General features: G+C 48.7%; 1 protein-coding gene across 2 annotated transcripts; it reads right to left on the bottom strand.

Annotated features, from left to right (window-relative positions):
• Positions 1-1434: 1434 nt before the first annotated feature.
• On the bottom strand, positions 1435-14651 carry UBL7 (ubiquitin like 7). Of its 2 annotated transcripts, none has more exons than XM_081230129.1 (11): positions 14574-14651; positions 13053-13265; positions 11411-11530; positions 7844-7926; positions 6979-7063; positions 6368-6425; positions 5520-5653; positions 5209-5258; positions 4795-4962; positions 4089-4211; positions 1435-1684 (listed from the first exon to the last, which is right to left on the bottom strand). In XM_081230129.1, exons 2-11 carry the CDS (start codon positions 13234-13236, stop codon positions 1547-1549), a joined length of 1143 nt encoding a protein of 380 aa, XP_081086255.1. In that variant the 5' UTR covers positions 13237-13265; positions 14574-14651; the 3' UTR covers positions 1435-1546. The 2 variants fall into 2 exon arrangements, with proteins under 2 accessions (XP_081086255.1, XP_081086256.1); XM_081230130.1 differs by lacking the exon at positions 14574-14651 and adding an exon at positions 14484-14567.
• Positions 14652-16590: the final 1939 nt, after the last annotated feature.

The raw sequence follows: 16590 nt of genomic DNA on the forward strand, positions 1-16590 counted from the left end.
CTTTGTTTCCATCACAAACCAGAGACATCAGGTTCAAAGACAGCACTTCCTGGTCTTTGCTCCCGACCACGAAGAGGCAGCTGGGTTCCAGGCAGACCACTGAGGCACCAAGAGGCCTGGCACCTAGAAGCCTGGTGAGCTCTGAGTCTTTTCAGCCAATGCAAACACCCCTCAACGTTAACTCTAGGATGGAGAGGGAAATGTGGAGACTTCACATTTTCTGGCAGGCCACTATTCCAGATATGGCCTGCCGTCCAGGCCATATCTGGAATAGTGGGGCCTCCCAAGTACCTCTCTTTAAGAGTATCACTGATAGACTGGTGGTCATCCAGAGAGAGGAACAGGACGTGCTGGAGACCAAAACCAGGAGGACAGGTCAAAGGGCAAGTGAATTGCTACCACTCTCCTGAACTCACAGAGCCCAGCTCACAGAGCAGAGGGAGCAGGCCTGTTCTGTGTGGTCCCTCAAGACAGAAAGGGGGCCAAGGGGTAAACGCTCTGGGGAACAAAGGACAGAGTAGGCAGTCCTTATCAACAGTAAACCTTTTATCCCAGGGGGTGACAAGCAGAAGACAAATGACCGTGATTGTGGATGCTGTGGATGAAACCTCTGGCAAAGGGACACAGCAGGAGCAGACCTCTGAGCAACTTCCCACCGAGACACCAGCTGAAGGATTTCTCTCCTGACAAAAGTATTCAAAATACATGAAACCCACTCGCTCAACTTGGACATGTCTGCGACGTGCCAGGGAACACTGTGCCAGGGGAATGAGAGCTCGGGCAGATGGAGCAGCAGCTTGGGGGTTCGTGCCCTCTCTTCAGTATGAAAGCTGGGCCCTGTTTGTGTTGGTGTTGTTGTTTAGTATTGTTATTTAACTGCTCTTGTATTTACGCTTTCAGGAGAGAGAAGAGGGCCCTGCCTCCTGGCACGGCTCTGAGGCCTGGATTCTGGCATCATTACAGAACAGGCATCAAACAGTGCCTGGTGAGACTAGGCCAGGGGAGGGACAAGGAATCTTTTGAAAGCCTTTGGGAGAGGGAGCGATGTGGAGGGTGAGCTTCCCCGACCTGCTGCCCCGGAAGTCCACCTGGCCCCTCCTGAGACCGGTCACCTCAGAAGCACAGCCTCTTCTGGCCACAACTGTAACACAGCAGCCACATGGAGACTGGGCAGCAGTCCTTGGGCACATCCTGAGGATGCCACACCCAAAGCACCAAAGGTTCTGGGGGCTACCACTGGAAACTTCTGCCAAAAAACCAGTGTGGGCATCACGCAGCATCTCAGGATGTGGATCTAAAATTCTCCACCCAGGGCCCAGAAGCAGGGACCAGCTGTGCTCCCTGATGCCACGGCACCAAAACCTGCACACCATGCTTGCCCCACTGCCTCTACCAGCTCACATCAGCCAGAAAGGCCAAGCACTGGGCAAAGCAGAAGGTCGACCATCAGGTGTATTGGGGAGAGGAGGGATGGGGCACCTTCAAGAGTGCTTCCCATGGGCAGCGGCCTTGGCAGTTTGCTGGGGGCTCAGGAGGAGCAGGGAGTTCATGGGGCTCCTCCGGCAAAGATGAGCTCCAGGGCCGCTTGGATGTCCCCCCCAGTGGCTTGCAGGGCCCGCAGGCTCAGCTCATCATCCTGGATGCCCATGTCACGCAGCTGCTGCAGCTGGGGCTGCCACTGGCTCTGCAGAAAGAGAGGACAGGCAGAAGCTGTTAGTTAGGCTCCTACGGAGACTTGCTTATGTCTGTCCTTTCAGGGGGACAGAGAAAGGTGGGTTCCCCCAGTAAAGCTGCTGATGTGAAGTTCCATACAACACAGCGCTTCTAGGAGAGAGGACTGAGGGTTTAGAGAACAAGTTACAGTAAAAGTCTTTCCAATGAAAAAGGGGAAAATGTAACATAAGGATCAAAAGAGAAATCACGAAGTACTCAATGTCTAAATTTCAAAAGATTAAGTTACTTTCTTTCTCCTGCTGTTTGTATAGACACACACACAAACACACACAAACGGGTGGGGGGTACATTTTTAAATTAACTTCGCTTTTTACTATGATACACAGTGAAAAGTCTCACCCTCATCTACTCCCCTCCCCACCCTGATAACGTATTTTATTTTCTTTGAAGAAATATGAATATATATTCCTATATTTACCCTTTTCTTACATGCCTCCTTTTTTTTTTCCAACGTATTAATGTATCCTAGAGAGCTCCCTATGCCAATACATAAATAAGTTTTTAATAACTGTGTAACCTTCCAACTTGTGGATGTCCTGAAATGTACAACTGGGCTGTTCCCAGTCTTTGCCATTACAAACAACACTGCAGTGACTGATTGTGTACAAATGTCATCCTCTACATGCACATACATCTTCAGGATAAATTTCGAGAAACGGGACTGCAAGGAATTACACAGCTTTAAGGGCCATCTGTACTTCCTTCTTCATGAATAGTCTGTTCGTGTCTTTTGCCCATTTTTCTATGGCGTTCTTGGTCCTAAACCACAAGAACTTCTATAGTTCAGGGAGGTTTTGCCCTTTGTCTGATACGTGCAGATTTCTTTCCCAGTTTTTTATTAGCTTTCAGACTTCGCTTGGTTTTTTTGTTGGTTGGTTGGTTGGTTGGTTGATTGGTTGGGTTTGATTTGCTATGCAGCAACGTTCACATTTATTAACTCAAAATATCTTTTACTCTTTATACAATGGTTCCTTGATTTTGACTTTCAGCTACAAAAGTCCTTCTCTACCATAAGGGTTTAAAGAAATTTCGTATTTTCAAAGCTTCATCAATATCTCTATCCCATGCAGAATGAAGTGCACACCTGAGGGAAAAGGCTGTGTTCACACTATGGGAAGGAGAAGGCAGTGGGGATGAAATGCAAATTCAGAGAAGCAGGCAGGCAAGGGTGAGGATGTGCTGGGCTTTTAAAAAACCACACAAACCAACTCAAACTCATGTTACAGGCCAGGGAGACACATGAAAGCTTCTGAGCTGGAGAGCAGAGTGAACAGGCATCAGGATGGGGAAGATGAAGGAATGGAAAAGACCAGATGTCCACGGGTCCTGCTCCCGTTCCCCTCACTGTCCACCAGGGCCATGTGGGCTGGCGAAAACCACAGGGGCCTGACCCTGTCTCTATCACTTAATGGCTTGATGACCGTGGACAAGTTCCAGAAATGACTTTCATGCCCCAGGCTTAGGAGCAAAGGAAAGAGAGTGAAGCAAACAGCCTGTGCACAGGGGCATGCAGTACAATGTGAACCCCTTGGGTTATGCACTTAGCTGCTAGCTAAGCTTCCACATTCCGTGAGGCAGGGGAGATGGTGTCACTCGCTGCTTAAAATCTTCCACGGCTCCCTGGTGACCACAGGACAAGACTAATCTCCTTACGCAGGCACTCAATGAGGCCCTCACACTCAGGCTCCTACTCTCCTTTACTCTGGCTCCATCTCAGGATCTTCCCCACAAGGACACCGCCTTCTGGGCTTGCCTATTTGAGTTTTGTCACCTGTACCTCCACATTCAGTCAAAGAGGTGGCTGTGTCTGCCTGGACACCATGTCCCCTCAACCAAACACCCCTTCCCTGCCTGGCTAACCTCTAACTAATTCTTTGACAGTCACTCCAAACACCCCTTCCTCAGAAAAGTTTTCCCTGACCTAGGCCCTCACCTCAAGCCTGGGCGGGGCTTCTTGCCCTGTTGCTCCCTCACTGCAGTAACTGCCTGGCACCCCTCCATGGCAGGGATGAGCACTGGCTCGTCTCTACCCCAGGAGCTGGACCCCGGCCCGGTATATACATGCTCAAGGCTCAGTCCCCGCTCACAGAATGGATGAGTGTCTCTTCAATTAAAACTGCCACAAGTATTCAAGCCAGGTGGTCAGCGGAGCCGGCTGTGGTCACTGGGTGCAGGAGTGGAAGCCACAGGGACAACTGCCCTTGCTGGGAGCATCCTCTCCTGTCACACTGCCATCCCCAGCTGTTCCTGGAGCAAAGCAGGCCAAGTGGGAAGGGCCTCCAGAGAGCAGAAGCAGGCTCAGTGTCCAAAGTAACTAAGAAGCCATGTGAACATCAGGAGTGGGGAAGACTGACCTGAAGGCTGGGCTGCCCGGAGGCCTGCAGCGCATGCTGTAGAGCTTGGCTGAAGAGATCATTGGTGATGGGCGTCCCTGACTGGACGCCGGATGACACTGGGGAGGTCCCTGAGGAATGGCCCTAGAGACAAACCAGGGTCAGCGCCACGCTCAGAGACACCTCAGCCTCCCAGCGCATACCCACTGCTCTCACATCACCCCAGGGTGCCCCTGGGTGCCCCACGACTGCCTCCCAGCAGGGGCCTGCACGAGACAACCACACAGAGGTACCCCAAAGCTCTCTATGTGGGCAGGAAAGGTTCTGTTCTCTTTTGCTCCAGGGAGATGGAATGGAGCCCCCGACCTAGCCTAGGACCCAGCACTGGGAGAGACGGCCTTGGAAGCTGGAGTGACCGTCACCAGGAATGCTTAAGCCTGTGATGTCTGGCCACTTTCAGGGACAAGTAAGGGGATATTGTGTGACGGGAGGTTCTTCCAAAGTGCTGGCAGGAGTTAATCAGGCCTGTGATGAACCCCAGACTTCTAAGCCCTGAAGGCTGGTGACAGGTGGTCGCCTGAGCTGCAGCGGGAAACCCACCAGGGCTCCAGGTAGAGTTTGGCTCAAAGCAGATCCAGCTCTAGGATCAGCAAAGGTAAATCCATTCTACCACTGGGCCCTTCTCCCTTAGGGGCCTGGCCTTGATCTTCCCGCCCTCTCTCCATACCTGGGTGCCAGGAGTTGGCGTGTGAGAGCTGCTCTCTGGAGTGCTGGCCAGGGCCAGGGCGGTGGCCAGCTCGCTCTGGGTGATAGGCCGGGGCCCGGCAGCTCCACTGTACCCCAGGGAAGCTGGGCGGGAGCTGGGTGTGCTGCTCGAGGGCGTGGACCTGGCGCTCTGAACGAGAGAGGCACCAAGAATCAGGGAAGCAGCCCTGTGACGTTCTCAGATGAACCCCACCCCCGCTCCAGGAACAGTTCTTGGGGAACCTCCCCTAGCTGCCAGGTTCAGACAGCAATAGTATGACATAGCTGGGTCACCAAAGGGCCTCCGATCACCTCCCAGCTGGGGCGTGCCAGGTCCCAGCAAGGGGTGCATCCCCAGCACCATCTCCCCCAAATGGCAGGCAGCCAGGCCACTTACTGGGTGAAAGTCATCCTCATCATCAGAGAGCCCTTCAAACAGGAAGCCACCTGGAGGAGGGAGAACAGATTTCAGGAGGAAGAACAGAAAGGCACAGGCGCAGCTCCAGAATCTCAGCTCTAGTTACTCTCCAAATTCATATTTTCATCTCTCCCCTTGGAAAATTACAGGACAGATGCACTCCTTGACTCAAATTGAGAGTTCCCAAGGAACGCCCTCTGCCAGCACTATACATAGCTGCTGAGTAAAGCAAACCCCTGGACCACCGCCCACTCCCGAGGGGGCCTGCGTTCCACTGTCCTGGGGCTCACCTGGCATATCCCGGTACGAGCTGGAGGGCATGCCCCGGGAAGAGGAGTCGGCCCCCGGCAGCGGGGTGCTGCCTGCCACCGAGTGCAGAACCAAGACAATGGCGTTGACCAGAGCCGGGTGAGCAGGCACTAACCTGAGATGGGGCAGGAAGAAACCCAAGGGTGACTAAGAAGGAAAGAGCACCCTTGGCCATGACAGGAATTCTGGGTGCCCCTCACAACAATCAAGTCACCCACGCCTGCCCTTCAATTTCCCAGTCTTCAGCACCTCCCTCCAGTCGGCTTGTGCTCCTGCTGCTCTGTCCCCAGGAACAGCAAGGCCTTCACCCCCGGGCCCCACTGCAGATGCTTCACCTTCCCCTCCGGCAATGCATGATGGGACATGCACAGCCCAGGAGGCTCAGGGGTCAGTTTCTGGTCTGGACTCCACTACTACTTCACTGGGCAATCTTTGACAGGTCCCTTCTCTTTCCAGGCTTTGGCTGTTTTCTTCACTTGCAAATAAGGGGACATAACCTCTACTATCCCTTCCAGCTCTAAAATTTTGGGATGTATGGACCTGTTTCTTTCCCAGCTTAAAATCCTTCAAAGGCTCCCTAATATCTATTGAATGAGATCTAAACTGAGCATCACCGGCCTCAGAACCCTGCTTCATCCCAACATCTCTGCATGCCCCTGCCCTTGGGCTTATTATTCCCCCCATAGCCCTTGCTCCTTCTCACCTCCTGACACATTTAGAAGACAGATTTGGGGGATGGGCTGCAAGAGCAGAATCCAGGGCGACAATTAGGTTTCTGGCCCAACCATGAGGAGAGATAGGGTCCCCTTAATAAGATGGGTATACTTACGTATCAAGCATGTTGGGATCAGCAAAGACAGAGAAGAGGTCCTTGTCCTGGAGAACCCCTGAAGGAGAACAGGGCTCACCTCAGAGACTGGAAATTTAGCCAGATCCAGTGGGGAGAAGAGACTTCAGGCCTCAGAGCAACCGGCTTAACAGGGATGCAAGACTACAAAGCAGCCCTAAAGAGAAGCGGGGGAAACAAAGCCCCAGCAGCACAACCACGTGCTCTCCATCTTGCTCCCTGCTTGCCCCCCGCACTTAGGTTACATGCTGTGTACCACTACACCAGCCTGTTTTCCCCTTATCTCTGGGTTCTTCCCTTATCCATCAAGGTGTGCAGGAAGTCTTCCCTGATGGCTATGGTTTGGGCTAACAGCTGCCCTCACATGGCTTCCTCATAGTCTCATTTCGGATGTTAGTCAGGCCATATTTTCGCTGTGGGACTGACAAGTCTTGGAGGGCTGGGTGTATGGAATACATCTGGATTATTCCCCCTCCAGCCACAAGACCAGTGATTCTTCACAAGATAGTCAAAGGTTCTTTAAGGTCACTGCCTCCTCCTGGTTTCTCCTTCTCCAACAGCTCCTATTTCCTTAAGCTCAGCCTTGCACTTACCAAGAGCAATGGGGTCACTGCTGAGGCCTGGGGTGGCCACAATGATCTGATCCAGAGATTCCTTATTGCTGAGCATCTTAAAGACCTGCAAGAGAAGTGGGGAGGGCTGAACACTCCAACTAGCTCAATGCACTCAGCAAATACCCACACTCTGCTGAAGTACTTCCTCCCTCTAAGTGCTTGCACATACACCACCGCAATGGGACAGTTGCCCCAGGAAACAGATGAACCTCTTTCTTCTCTGAGATCATGGCTTACTGGAGGGGAAACAAACAATATAAAAGCAAGAGCACAATAAACCTTCAATCTCTAGTCTTTTCCCCCATTTACAGTTCTAGTGCTTCCAAAATAAAAGCTCTCATTATAAGCCCAATAACAAAGGTTTCTCTAGATGCCAAAAGTCCTTTTCAATCTCCACACAATTACCATTTCACATTTATATATTTTGGGAAGTTTGCAGTTGTATTAATCTTGATTATCGACTCTCCTATAGAAAGACATCAGTGCATTTTCCCAGTGAGGAAATCCTGGTAAGGAGTGGGGGGCAGGCAGTTCAGCCAAAGTCAAAGAATGAGGCCCAGCAGAAACAGTATATGCATCCTTTGCTGTAACCATATTCACTCCGTGAGGCCAATGTCAGGAGAGGTTGTATCATTATCATTAGAGGAAATCAACAGTGTCTAGCTGAGAGCCTCTTTGGGGGAAGATAGGGCTCTACTGAGACCCACAGACATGGCAAAAACTCCCCGAGGGACTCTTGGGAGCCATGGCAACCGGCTTCCAACTCCCTCTCTACACCACTCGAGTTCAACCCCTCTCCAGCAGGCCTGGCAAGCATCTCGTAGGGGGCTCGGCACATACTCACCGCCTCCCTGTAGGAGGAGCTGCTGTGCAGGGCAGTGTGCAGCACCCGGAACTCCCGCAGGGCAGCCACTTTGTCCACAGGTTCTGGGGACAAGACACTCAGTTACCCTACAACCGGGCCCTGCCCCTGCTGTAGACGCACAACATCACTTCAGCAAGTGCCCAGATGCAGGTTCCCTTCCCTCATCACCCCACTAAAAATGGGCACCCGATCAGAAAAAAACATTTATGCCATAGATGTGAAAACTGCACTCTCTTTTAAGCATCTTCAGTAGATAAACAAATTCAAGTTCCAGCAGAGGGGAATCTTATCACATGAAAAAGACTATTCTGATCAATATCCCACTGCAGGAGTTCTAGGCTTTTCACATTTGAAAAGGAGGAGGGTATAAGGAACTCAGCAGACTTTTGTGCAATGATTTAAAATAAATGCTGCAAGCCATCTGAACAATATGGAGCTATGTTGACACAATATGTTAAGAGAAAGAAATAGAACATAGTTGTATGTGCATTCTCTAGTAAAACTTTGTGATGTGTGTCAGTGTGCACGTGGGCCAAGGCTGGAAGGGAACAAGCTAGGGTGACAGGATCAGGGGTAACTCTTTTCTTTTGGATATTTTCTTTCAGGCCTCTGTAATATTATTTTGATTAAAAAAAACAAATACAACAACGACCAAGAAAACACTGTACTTCTAGGGTTCTTAACAAACTCATCACATGTCGAAAAACAAGCATGTCACTGGGACTCAAAGCTCCTTTTTTTTTCCAAAGCTCCTTTTTGATCTTTGGACACAATGACTCATATATATGGGAAAGTTTAGCAGTTGTCTTAGTTTCACTTGGTCACTTTACTATTTAGGACATCAGCCCATCTCACAGGTAGAGAAATTTGGGTAAAAGAAGGGGGAGTAGGCAGGAAGTCCACCCTGGGTCACACTTGTAAAAGCATGGTGACCCTCACCCAAAACGGCTACTTGTGATTATATGCACTGTGTACTGCCCAACTCCAGACGCACCATTCCCAGAGCAAGGTGAACAGCACCCCTAGGGTTCAGTGTGGCAACCACATCCTTACCTATAGCTCTAATCATGAGGGTTGTCTCTTTTGAAAAATATTCACCTCAAGTAAATTACCTAATGTATTCATTCAACAAACCTGTGCTAAGCATTTACTCCATGGTTTTGGAGTAAATCTTGTTTTGTGCAAGGCACAGGAATACAAAAAGAGAGAGTCCCTGCCATCAAGGAACTTAACAGTAGGAGAAATGAGACTGGATTAAACACACACACATAATTACAAAATACCATGCTGAGGACTTCAACAGAGGCATGGACCACAGCGAGGGCATTAGGAACATGGAGGCAGACAGCCATTACTGAGTGGGAGGACCACACAGAGCTGCCTCCCAGAAGAGAACGTTTGAGAAGGGTATTTAAGGTAATGCAGACGTTCACTGGGAAGAGAAGGTATTCCAGGCCTAAGTGAGAACGAGTGCAAAGGCATGGAAGAATATAAGAGGTGCCTCGAAGGAACAGTAAGTCATTCTTGGTGTCTGGAGCCCGGGGTACACACCCCTGCTCAAACAGCAGGCCTAAGTGAGATCCTAAAGGGATCTGTAACCCTCTGCGGAGAACCACCAAAAGGATCCAGGTGGGAAGGAAGAAACTGACACCTTCTCCTCCTACAGGAGCTAATCTGGTGGGAGATAAAAAGAAATGTGCTTCCTTTTGGAAGAACACTCAAGGATAAAATACCTAAAATGCTGTCACAAAAGTTTATTTTCAAATCTAAAAGTTTATTTTCACCTCCCAGTAAAAAGTCCGTTTGTTTCAAAAATAAATCTCCAGGCAGAAGGAGGATGAAAAGGACTCAAAATCTTAAGCCCACCATCAGCTAAGAGTTATGCTTGTCTCTTTAACATCTCTGAGCTAGTTTCACCCTTTGGAAGTGAGAGGCAGCCAGCCCAGTGGAAAGAACATGGGCTCTTGAGCCAGGAAAACCTGGATTCACATCCCAGCTCTTACATTCATTTTCTAAGCAGGTAACCTTGAATAAATACCTTTCTAACCCTCTTTTTCTTCGTCTATAAAATGCTAATGCTATTACCCTACCCTGCTGAGCCACTGTAATGATTAAATGAGATATCAAAGAGAAACAATCTGGCTGGAAGAAGCAACAAATGCTACTTTCCTTCTGTCAATCCCCTCCAGCCAAAGATCAGAGGGGGACACCTACAGTTGAGCAAGTTGCGTTTACTGCTCTTACAGAGAGAATGCCACCACCAGAACCATGGCGCATCTCAGTAAGAGGGAGTCAGAAAGAACTTATAGGATTTGGGCTTTGGTTGGGTGACTTGGCGGGTGAAGTTTAAGGAAGCAGCCTTTTGCTCTGGATTGGAGGCTGTCAGGAAGTGGGGGTGATTTTATGATCACGTATCTTAATAATTCTTATCTAGAAGGAAGGAAAACTAGCGCAAGATGAAAGCTGTAATTGGTAAAGAAGCAGCAGTCACTCATAATAGCCAGGATAGAGGGATATTTGGTCATTTCTGTGGTTTGGACAATGTTCATGTTTTTGTCTCTGCTCAGAAATGAGAAGAATCTTGTTTTTCTCTTGATCCATTACAGTCCCAGAGTGAGTGGCCCTTGTAGATGTTGGTGACCTGTGAAATTGTTCATGTTTCAAGGCCTAGCTAAAGGCCAGGCCAGCCCCCAGATGTCAGAGACTGCCTTTCTCTTTCTCACTTCCCATCAGGGTACAAAAGAAGATCTTTTTGTCCTTTATGCTTAGAATTGAAAAGAGGAAAAATTTCAAGCTAATAACCAGTCAAAGCAATCGTGAACATTATTAAAATATGTCAAACTGCCCGTTTTTAACAAAGCGAATCTCTTATACAGCTTAGCTTTATCTTTGGGGAGGCTTTTAAAACACAGATGCAAAATTTAAATTATGAATTCCAAGCAGCACCTTTTATTAATAAGTCAAAAAAGCATTAGAGGCTTTGTATGTTTTCTCCAAGAGCTACTTTCATACCACTCAAATATTTTCAAACATCAGGAAAATAAATTATCAGTATAGCAGGAGTGAGGTGACTGAACAAATCACCGCCTGCAACAGTTTGTGTGAAGATTTGCTAACATGAGAGCACACTACAGCATTTAGAGGAAAGCAGGGAGTTTCCAGCTTTTTTCTAATGAGAACAACAACAACAATAACAAAAATACAAAGTTCACTCCCTAAAGGAATTTAAATAGACACATCCTCCCCACCCCATTAAAACAGTGGGTGATGAACTTAAAAGTAGAGAAACAAATCCCTTTCTGTTAGAGGCACTGGCAGCAAGATCAAAATTGTACTCTGTTAATCAATGTGGTCTAATCCAATAAGTAATAAAGATATCCTCTATTATCATCTCAGTAAATCACCCCTTTGTTCCACCCAGGCCCTTGCCTCAAGAACACACACAGACCCTCCTTGCAGGCCCTTGCCTCAAGAACGCACACAGACCCTCCTTCCCTTGTAGATATTACAGAAGCCCTGCCTGTCTAAGAGACAGCACTCTCTCACCCGGTTTCTGATCAGGCTCAGGCCAGGACTTGCGCAGAACATGGACTGTGGACCCAGGCTGAATGCCATAGAAGTCAAGGGTCTGATCATCTTTTAGCTTCCGGCCACAGTAGATCAGATCTAAAAAAAAAAGAACTGTTCATTTATATTTTGCTCCTCAAAACAATTTAAATGATTTTTGTCCCCTAAGAACCTTATCTTGATTGGACAGATAGCTAGAGAGTGATATATGCTTTTAAAAGTACTCTTACTTAATAAATACATTTTTTATTTTTTTTATTTGGCTGTGTTGGGTCTTCGTTGCTGCACGCGGGCTCTCTCTAATCGTGGCGAGCGGGGGCTACTCTTCGTTGCGGTGCGCAGGCTTCTCATGGCGGTGGCTTCTCTTGTTGCGGAGCATGGGCTCTAGGCGCGCGGGCTTCAGTTGCTGTGGCATGTGGACTCAGTAGTTGTGGCACACAGGCTTAGTTGCTCCGTGGCATGTGGGATCTTCCCAGACCAGAGCTCGAACCCGTGTCCCCTACATTGGCAGGCGGATTCTTAACCACTGCACCACCAGGGAAGCCCAATGAATGCATTTGAATAACAACTGTTAGTGAGCACAAACTGATAAAACACAGAATCTATGCAGGAAAACTCTAGAGCTTAACACCATGGAGACTGCTCAATTTAAATGAACGGGAAAAATGCAACAATAAAAAAGGATGAACCCCATATTTTTATGACTGAAAACACACTTTTTGCCAGCTTATACCATTTTGTCAGTTTATATGACATTGCGTTTATAATATAATTTAATTATATTCACTTTCACTGCCGGGGCCTGGGTTCAGTCCCTGGTGGGGGAACTAAGATCCCGCAAGCCACGCAGGGAGGGGAAGGAAGGGAGAGAGGGAGGGAGGGAGGAAAGGAGGGAGGGAGGGAGGGAGGGAAGAAGGAAGGAAGGAATGAAGGAAGAAATGATATTTAAATTCCTTCTTCCTCCACCTAGAATGCCCTTGCCATCTGTCCTTTTTCACTGCCTTCCCTCTAACCAACCAACCAACCAACCAAAAATCCTTCTAACCACCCCTTAATACCCAGCTCAAATGCCATATACTGAGGGGCTTTCCCTAGCCAGCTCCTCCTTCCTAACCTAAATTCTTTTTTTTTTTTTTTTTTTTGGCTGTGCCCGGTCTTAGTTGCAGCACGCAGGCTTCTTAGTTGGGGCATGCGAATTCTCAGTTGCGGCATGCATGCAGGATCTAGTTTCCTGACCAGGGATTGAACACAGGCCCCCTGCATTGGGAGCACGGAGTCTTACCCATTGGACCACCAGGGAAGTCTCCCTACCCTAAACTCTTGCTCTATCAGAGAAAGAATTCAACAATGTCATAGTTAAGGAATGTTGTGATAAAGTAGCTCAGTATAACCAACAACTAAAATGGCAACAATAGTTTCATTATGATTTGCGTTTCTATTCACCCAACAACAATCACTTCCATTATGATTTCTGTTTCTATTCACCCAACAACAATCACTTCCCTGGAGCGTTAACATTAGGAGACAAATCCCGAACTCTTAATTTACCCTTTAATTCCAGAATTATTCTCCCCCAAAAGAGATCAGAGCAGCAGCCCATCCCTAGTCCACAGAGACTCACCGATCAGTTCGGGGTCTGGAACAGACTCCTGGAGTTTGCCAGCAATGAGCTGCTTCAGAAATGAAATACTATAGCCTCCCAGTGAGTATTCGCCAAGCTCTGTCTCTGGCAACCGAAGAATAGATTTGGGGGCAAGTGGCTGGTCAGCCAGCTTCACCGCCAGGTGCCAATCTGAGAGAGACATCCTCTCTCTTTCGCGCTCTCTCTTTCTCCCTGTAAAGGAACAAAGCCTTAGTGGTTAAAGGACAGACCACCACCCTACACCGCCCCCACCCCACCAGGGGGCTGAATGAGAGGTAATTCAGGGTGACACTTGGAAAAGTGCAAGATGCAGCATCAGGAGGCCAGAACTAGAACCTGGGGTCCTCTCTTCACTCATCCTATGACAGACAGCAAGGGACTTCAGCTAAGCCTCAGTTTCTTCAGCTTTAAAGTGGACATAAAAATGTCATGCCAGCTAATAGGAATGTTGTGAGGTTCAAATGAGATCATCCAACACTCTCCCTTATGTACACTCCGTGTTTCTTCATCAACTCTTGCTTTAACTACCACACAGCTTTACAACAAGCTCCCTGCCTCTGGCCTCTCCCTACCAAATATCCATGCTGCCACCCAAGCCATCATTTTAAAACACAGATCTGATCAAGTCACTCCTCTGCTTAGAATCCCTCCAATGACTCCAGACCACCTCTATGAATAAGTCTAAATGGCACAGCCTGGCTTTCAAAAACATTCACAACTGTTCTCTCTGCCAGCCTTCCTCCTCAAGAGCTCTGGGCTGCCCCCCCCTCCCCAAGCCTGGATTCAAAACAAAGCTCTCCCCCACTTTATACCTCCGCTCATCTGCTAACTCTGCATGTAACTCCTCTTCCCTCTTCCATCTCTAAGCAAACTCCTATCAAGACCAACCCAAATACAACCTCTCCTGTCCCCTCTCTCTTCCCTCTATTGTTGCCATATTCCCTCATGGCAAAGGGTTACAAATATCTATTTACTTCTCAATCTCCCCCGCATCCCATTCTTAGAGGCTCTTGAAAGCAAAGACCAGAATTTTTGGTCGTTACTGTCACAATGCCCAGTACTTATGGGTGCCCAGAAAATGAATCAAAAACCTGAGGGAAGAATCTTGTAAGGCAAGATAAGTCCTTGCTATAATCATTATTGCTTCCAAAGTGGCTTCTTTGTAAGAGGAAAGAAAAGGCTTCAGAGGCTGCCCAGCAGACCCTAAGGCATCCTCAAACCGTCCATCTCCAGGTTTATGGCAGGGAAGGAAATGGGGCTTTTAATCTACCATATCTCATTTAATCCTCACAACTGTTCCCTGAGACAGGAATTCTCATTTACATACTACAGACAAAGGAACCAAGACTCAGAAAGGTGAAGTCAGTGGCCCAAGGTCACTGATAGTTTATATTGGGACAGGGACACTACCTCTTGGGTAACGACCCAACCGCTCCCACGGGACCAGCTAACTAGTCAACACACGTCGAGCCCGCGCGACCCAGGACCCAGCGCCCTCACCCGTCCCGCGGAAGGAACCCGGCCGCAGGGCCGCCGGCGTAAACACTCACTCAGGTCCTCTCGCCGGAAACAGGAAGCTCCGCGCTGCATTCTGGGAGTTGCAGTTCCTATTGTGGCCCCGCCCCTTTATAAATAGCCAGCCTGCCAGTGGCCCTAGTTGTAAAGCTTCCGGTTCCGTGGAGGGCGTGGCTCCTCTGCGGTTTGAAAGTTCCGGCGCGAGAATGTCTTCGTGCTTTCGTCGGAGAGGAGTCTAGAGCTGTCAATGTTCCAGGGCACAGGTCACGAGAGCGGGGCTTGGCGTGAAGTTTACAGCCCCGCGGTTCCCCCACTGTCCTGGGACGCATGCAGAGTCCTTCGGTTACTCCGGGTCCTTACAGCGCCGCAGGTGGGAACTCCCACTGCCGGGCTCTTGGGCACATCGCGGACACCGGATCCCCTCCCGCCTCGACCCTTCGCTCCCAGAGGGCCCTTTCCCGAACGGCCTCTTCAGACACACCTCAACCTTGCAGCCCTCACCAGAAAACGGCCTGCCTTCGGGTGAAGTCGGCCTCTTCTGTGCTTCTCGCCTCTGGCTTCTCGTGGCGACCCTACCTTTGAGGGCATACCAGGAACCCAACGATGACTTCCTCCAAAAGTTGGTTCGTTGAGAGAAGTTACCAAGCCGGGTTCCTCTTACGCCCCAGCGTGCAATGGTGGGAATCAATTCGGGGAGGGCAATTTCCACTGAACTCTTAGAGAAACTGCATACAGTCGTCCCTCGGTATCCGCGGGGGCTTTCTCCCAGGACCCCCCACCCCCACCCCACCCCGTGGATACCAAAATCCGCGGATACTTAAATCCCTTATATAAAATGGCATAGTACAGTCGGCCCTCCGCATCCGAGCGGAGCCCGCCGGTACCCAGGGCTGACTGTTAGATGCGCGACTAGAATAGATGGTGTTTGCACAGAGGTTAGGATTAGCCAACTATTCTGATTGGACTCTACTCGAGGAATTAATTCAAGGACTAAGGAAAGCAAAAAAAACCCAAAAAAACCACAGGTGAATAAAAAATATAATGAGGTTGGTCCTAGCAACTAAAGGCTGATCCGATGTGCACAAACGTAAAAGCATGACTCTGCAACGTCCCATTGTACAGCCTGGGACTAAGCCAGCAACTGTGAGCAAGATAGCTTGACTGAGGGGAGCAGATAAACTGCAGGGTCTCGGAGGGCCTGACACTGGAGGCTAGTAACTCCTCTGCTCTTCTAATACGGGAGATTTTCACGAAAGTCTGTCACTGTCTTCTTGCTGAACCCTAGGTTCCTCATAGTTGTCCCCAAAGTAGCCTCTCCCCCATCCTACCCATTTTTAGATATAACCTCTCTTTCAGAAATCCTTCCTAACTATCCAGCCCTCTTTAAGCTCCTTCTTCTCTTATCTACTAAGGTACTTGGACCTGAACCACATACTTTAGTGTTTTATTAAACTTTGTTCAATACTGTGCCTTGACTGCCTGCCGGAGAAGACAGGGATCCTGTCTTCATCTGGTTTTCCTCATAGCAGAACTGAATATACTAGGTGCTTATGAGTTTCTTGTTTTGATTCATTTCATTATAAGCTCCATAGGAGAATAAGCAATGACTATCTTACCCTGCACTTTGTCTTCAGCAATTGACCAGGACCTGGCACATAGTAGGTGAGCAATAAATATGTGTTGAATAAAGAATTCATCTACCAAATGTGGCTGTCTTGCTGTAGCTTGTTGCCCCCAGGAAAGGAGGTACACCTCTCTAAGTTCTGAATTGTACATTGTAATGATAAATTATTAACTGAGTAAATGAATGAAGGAATAACCCAGGACCAAACAGGTTCTTTGGGAACCAATTTACCAAATAGGTACGGTGGCCAGATGCAAGGGTCAGATTCTAGATAAAATTAGAAGTCTGGACACAAGACAAATGACCAGACATGGTAAAAAAGAAAGTGTCCAGGCCCAGTCCTTCCATCAATCTATATTTGGAGACATATACCCTCAT

This window comes from Mesoplodon bidens (genome assembly GCF_964165515.1).
Source record: "Mesoplodon bidens genome assembly, chromosome: 3".
Classification (NCBI taxonomy): Eukaryota; Metazoa; Chordata; class Mammalia; order Artiodactyla; family Ziphiidae; genus Mesoplodon; species Mesoplodon bidens.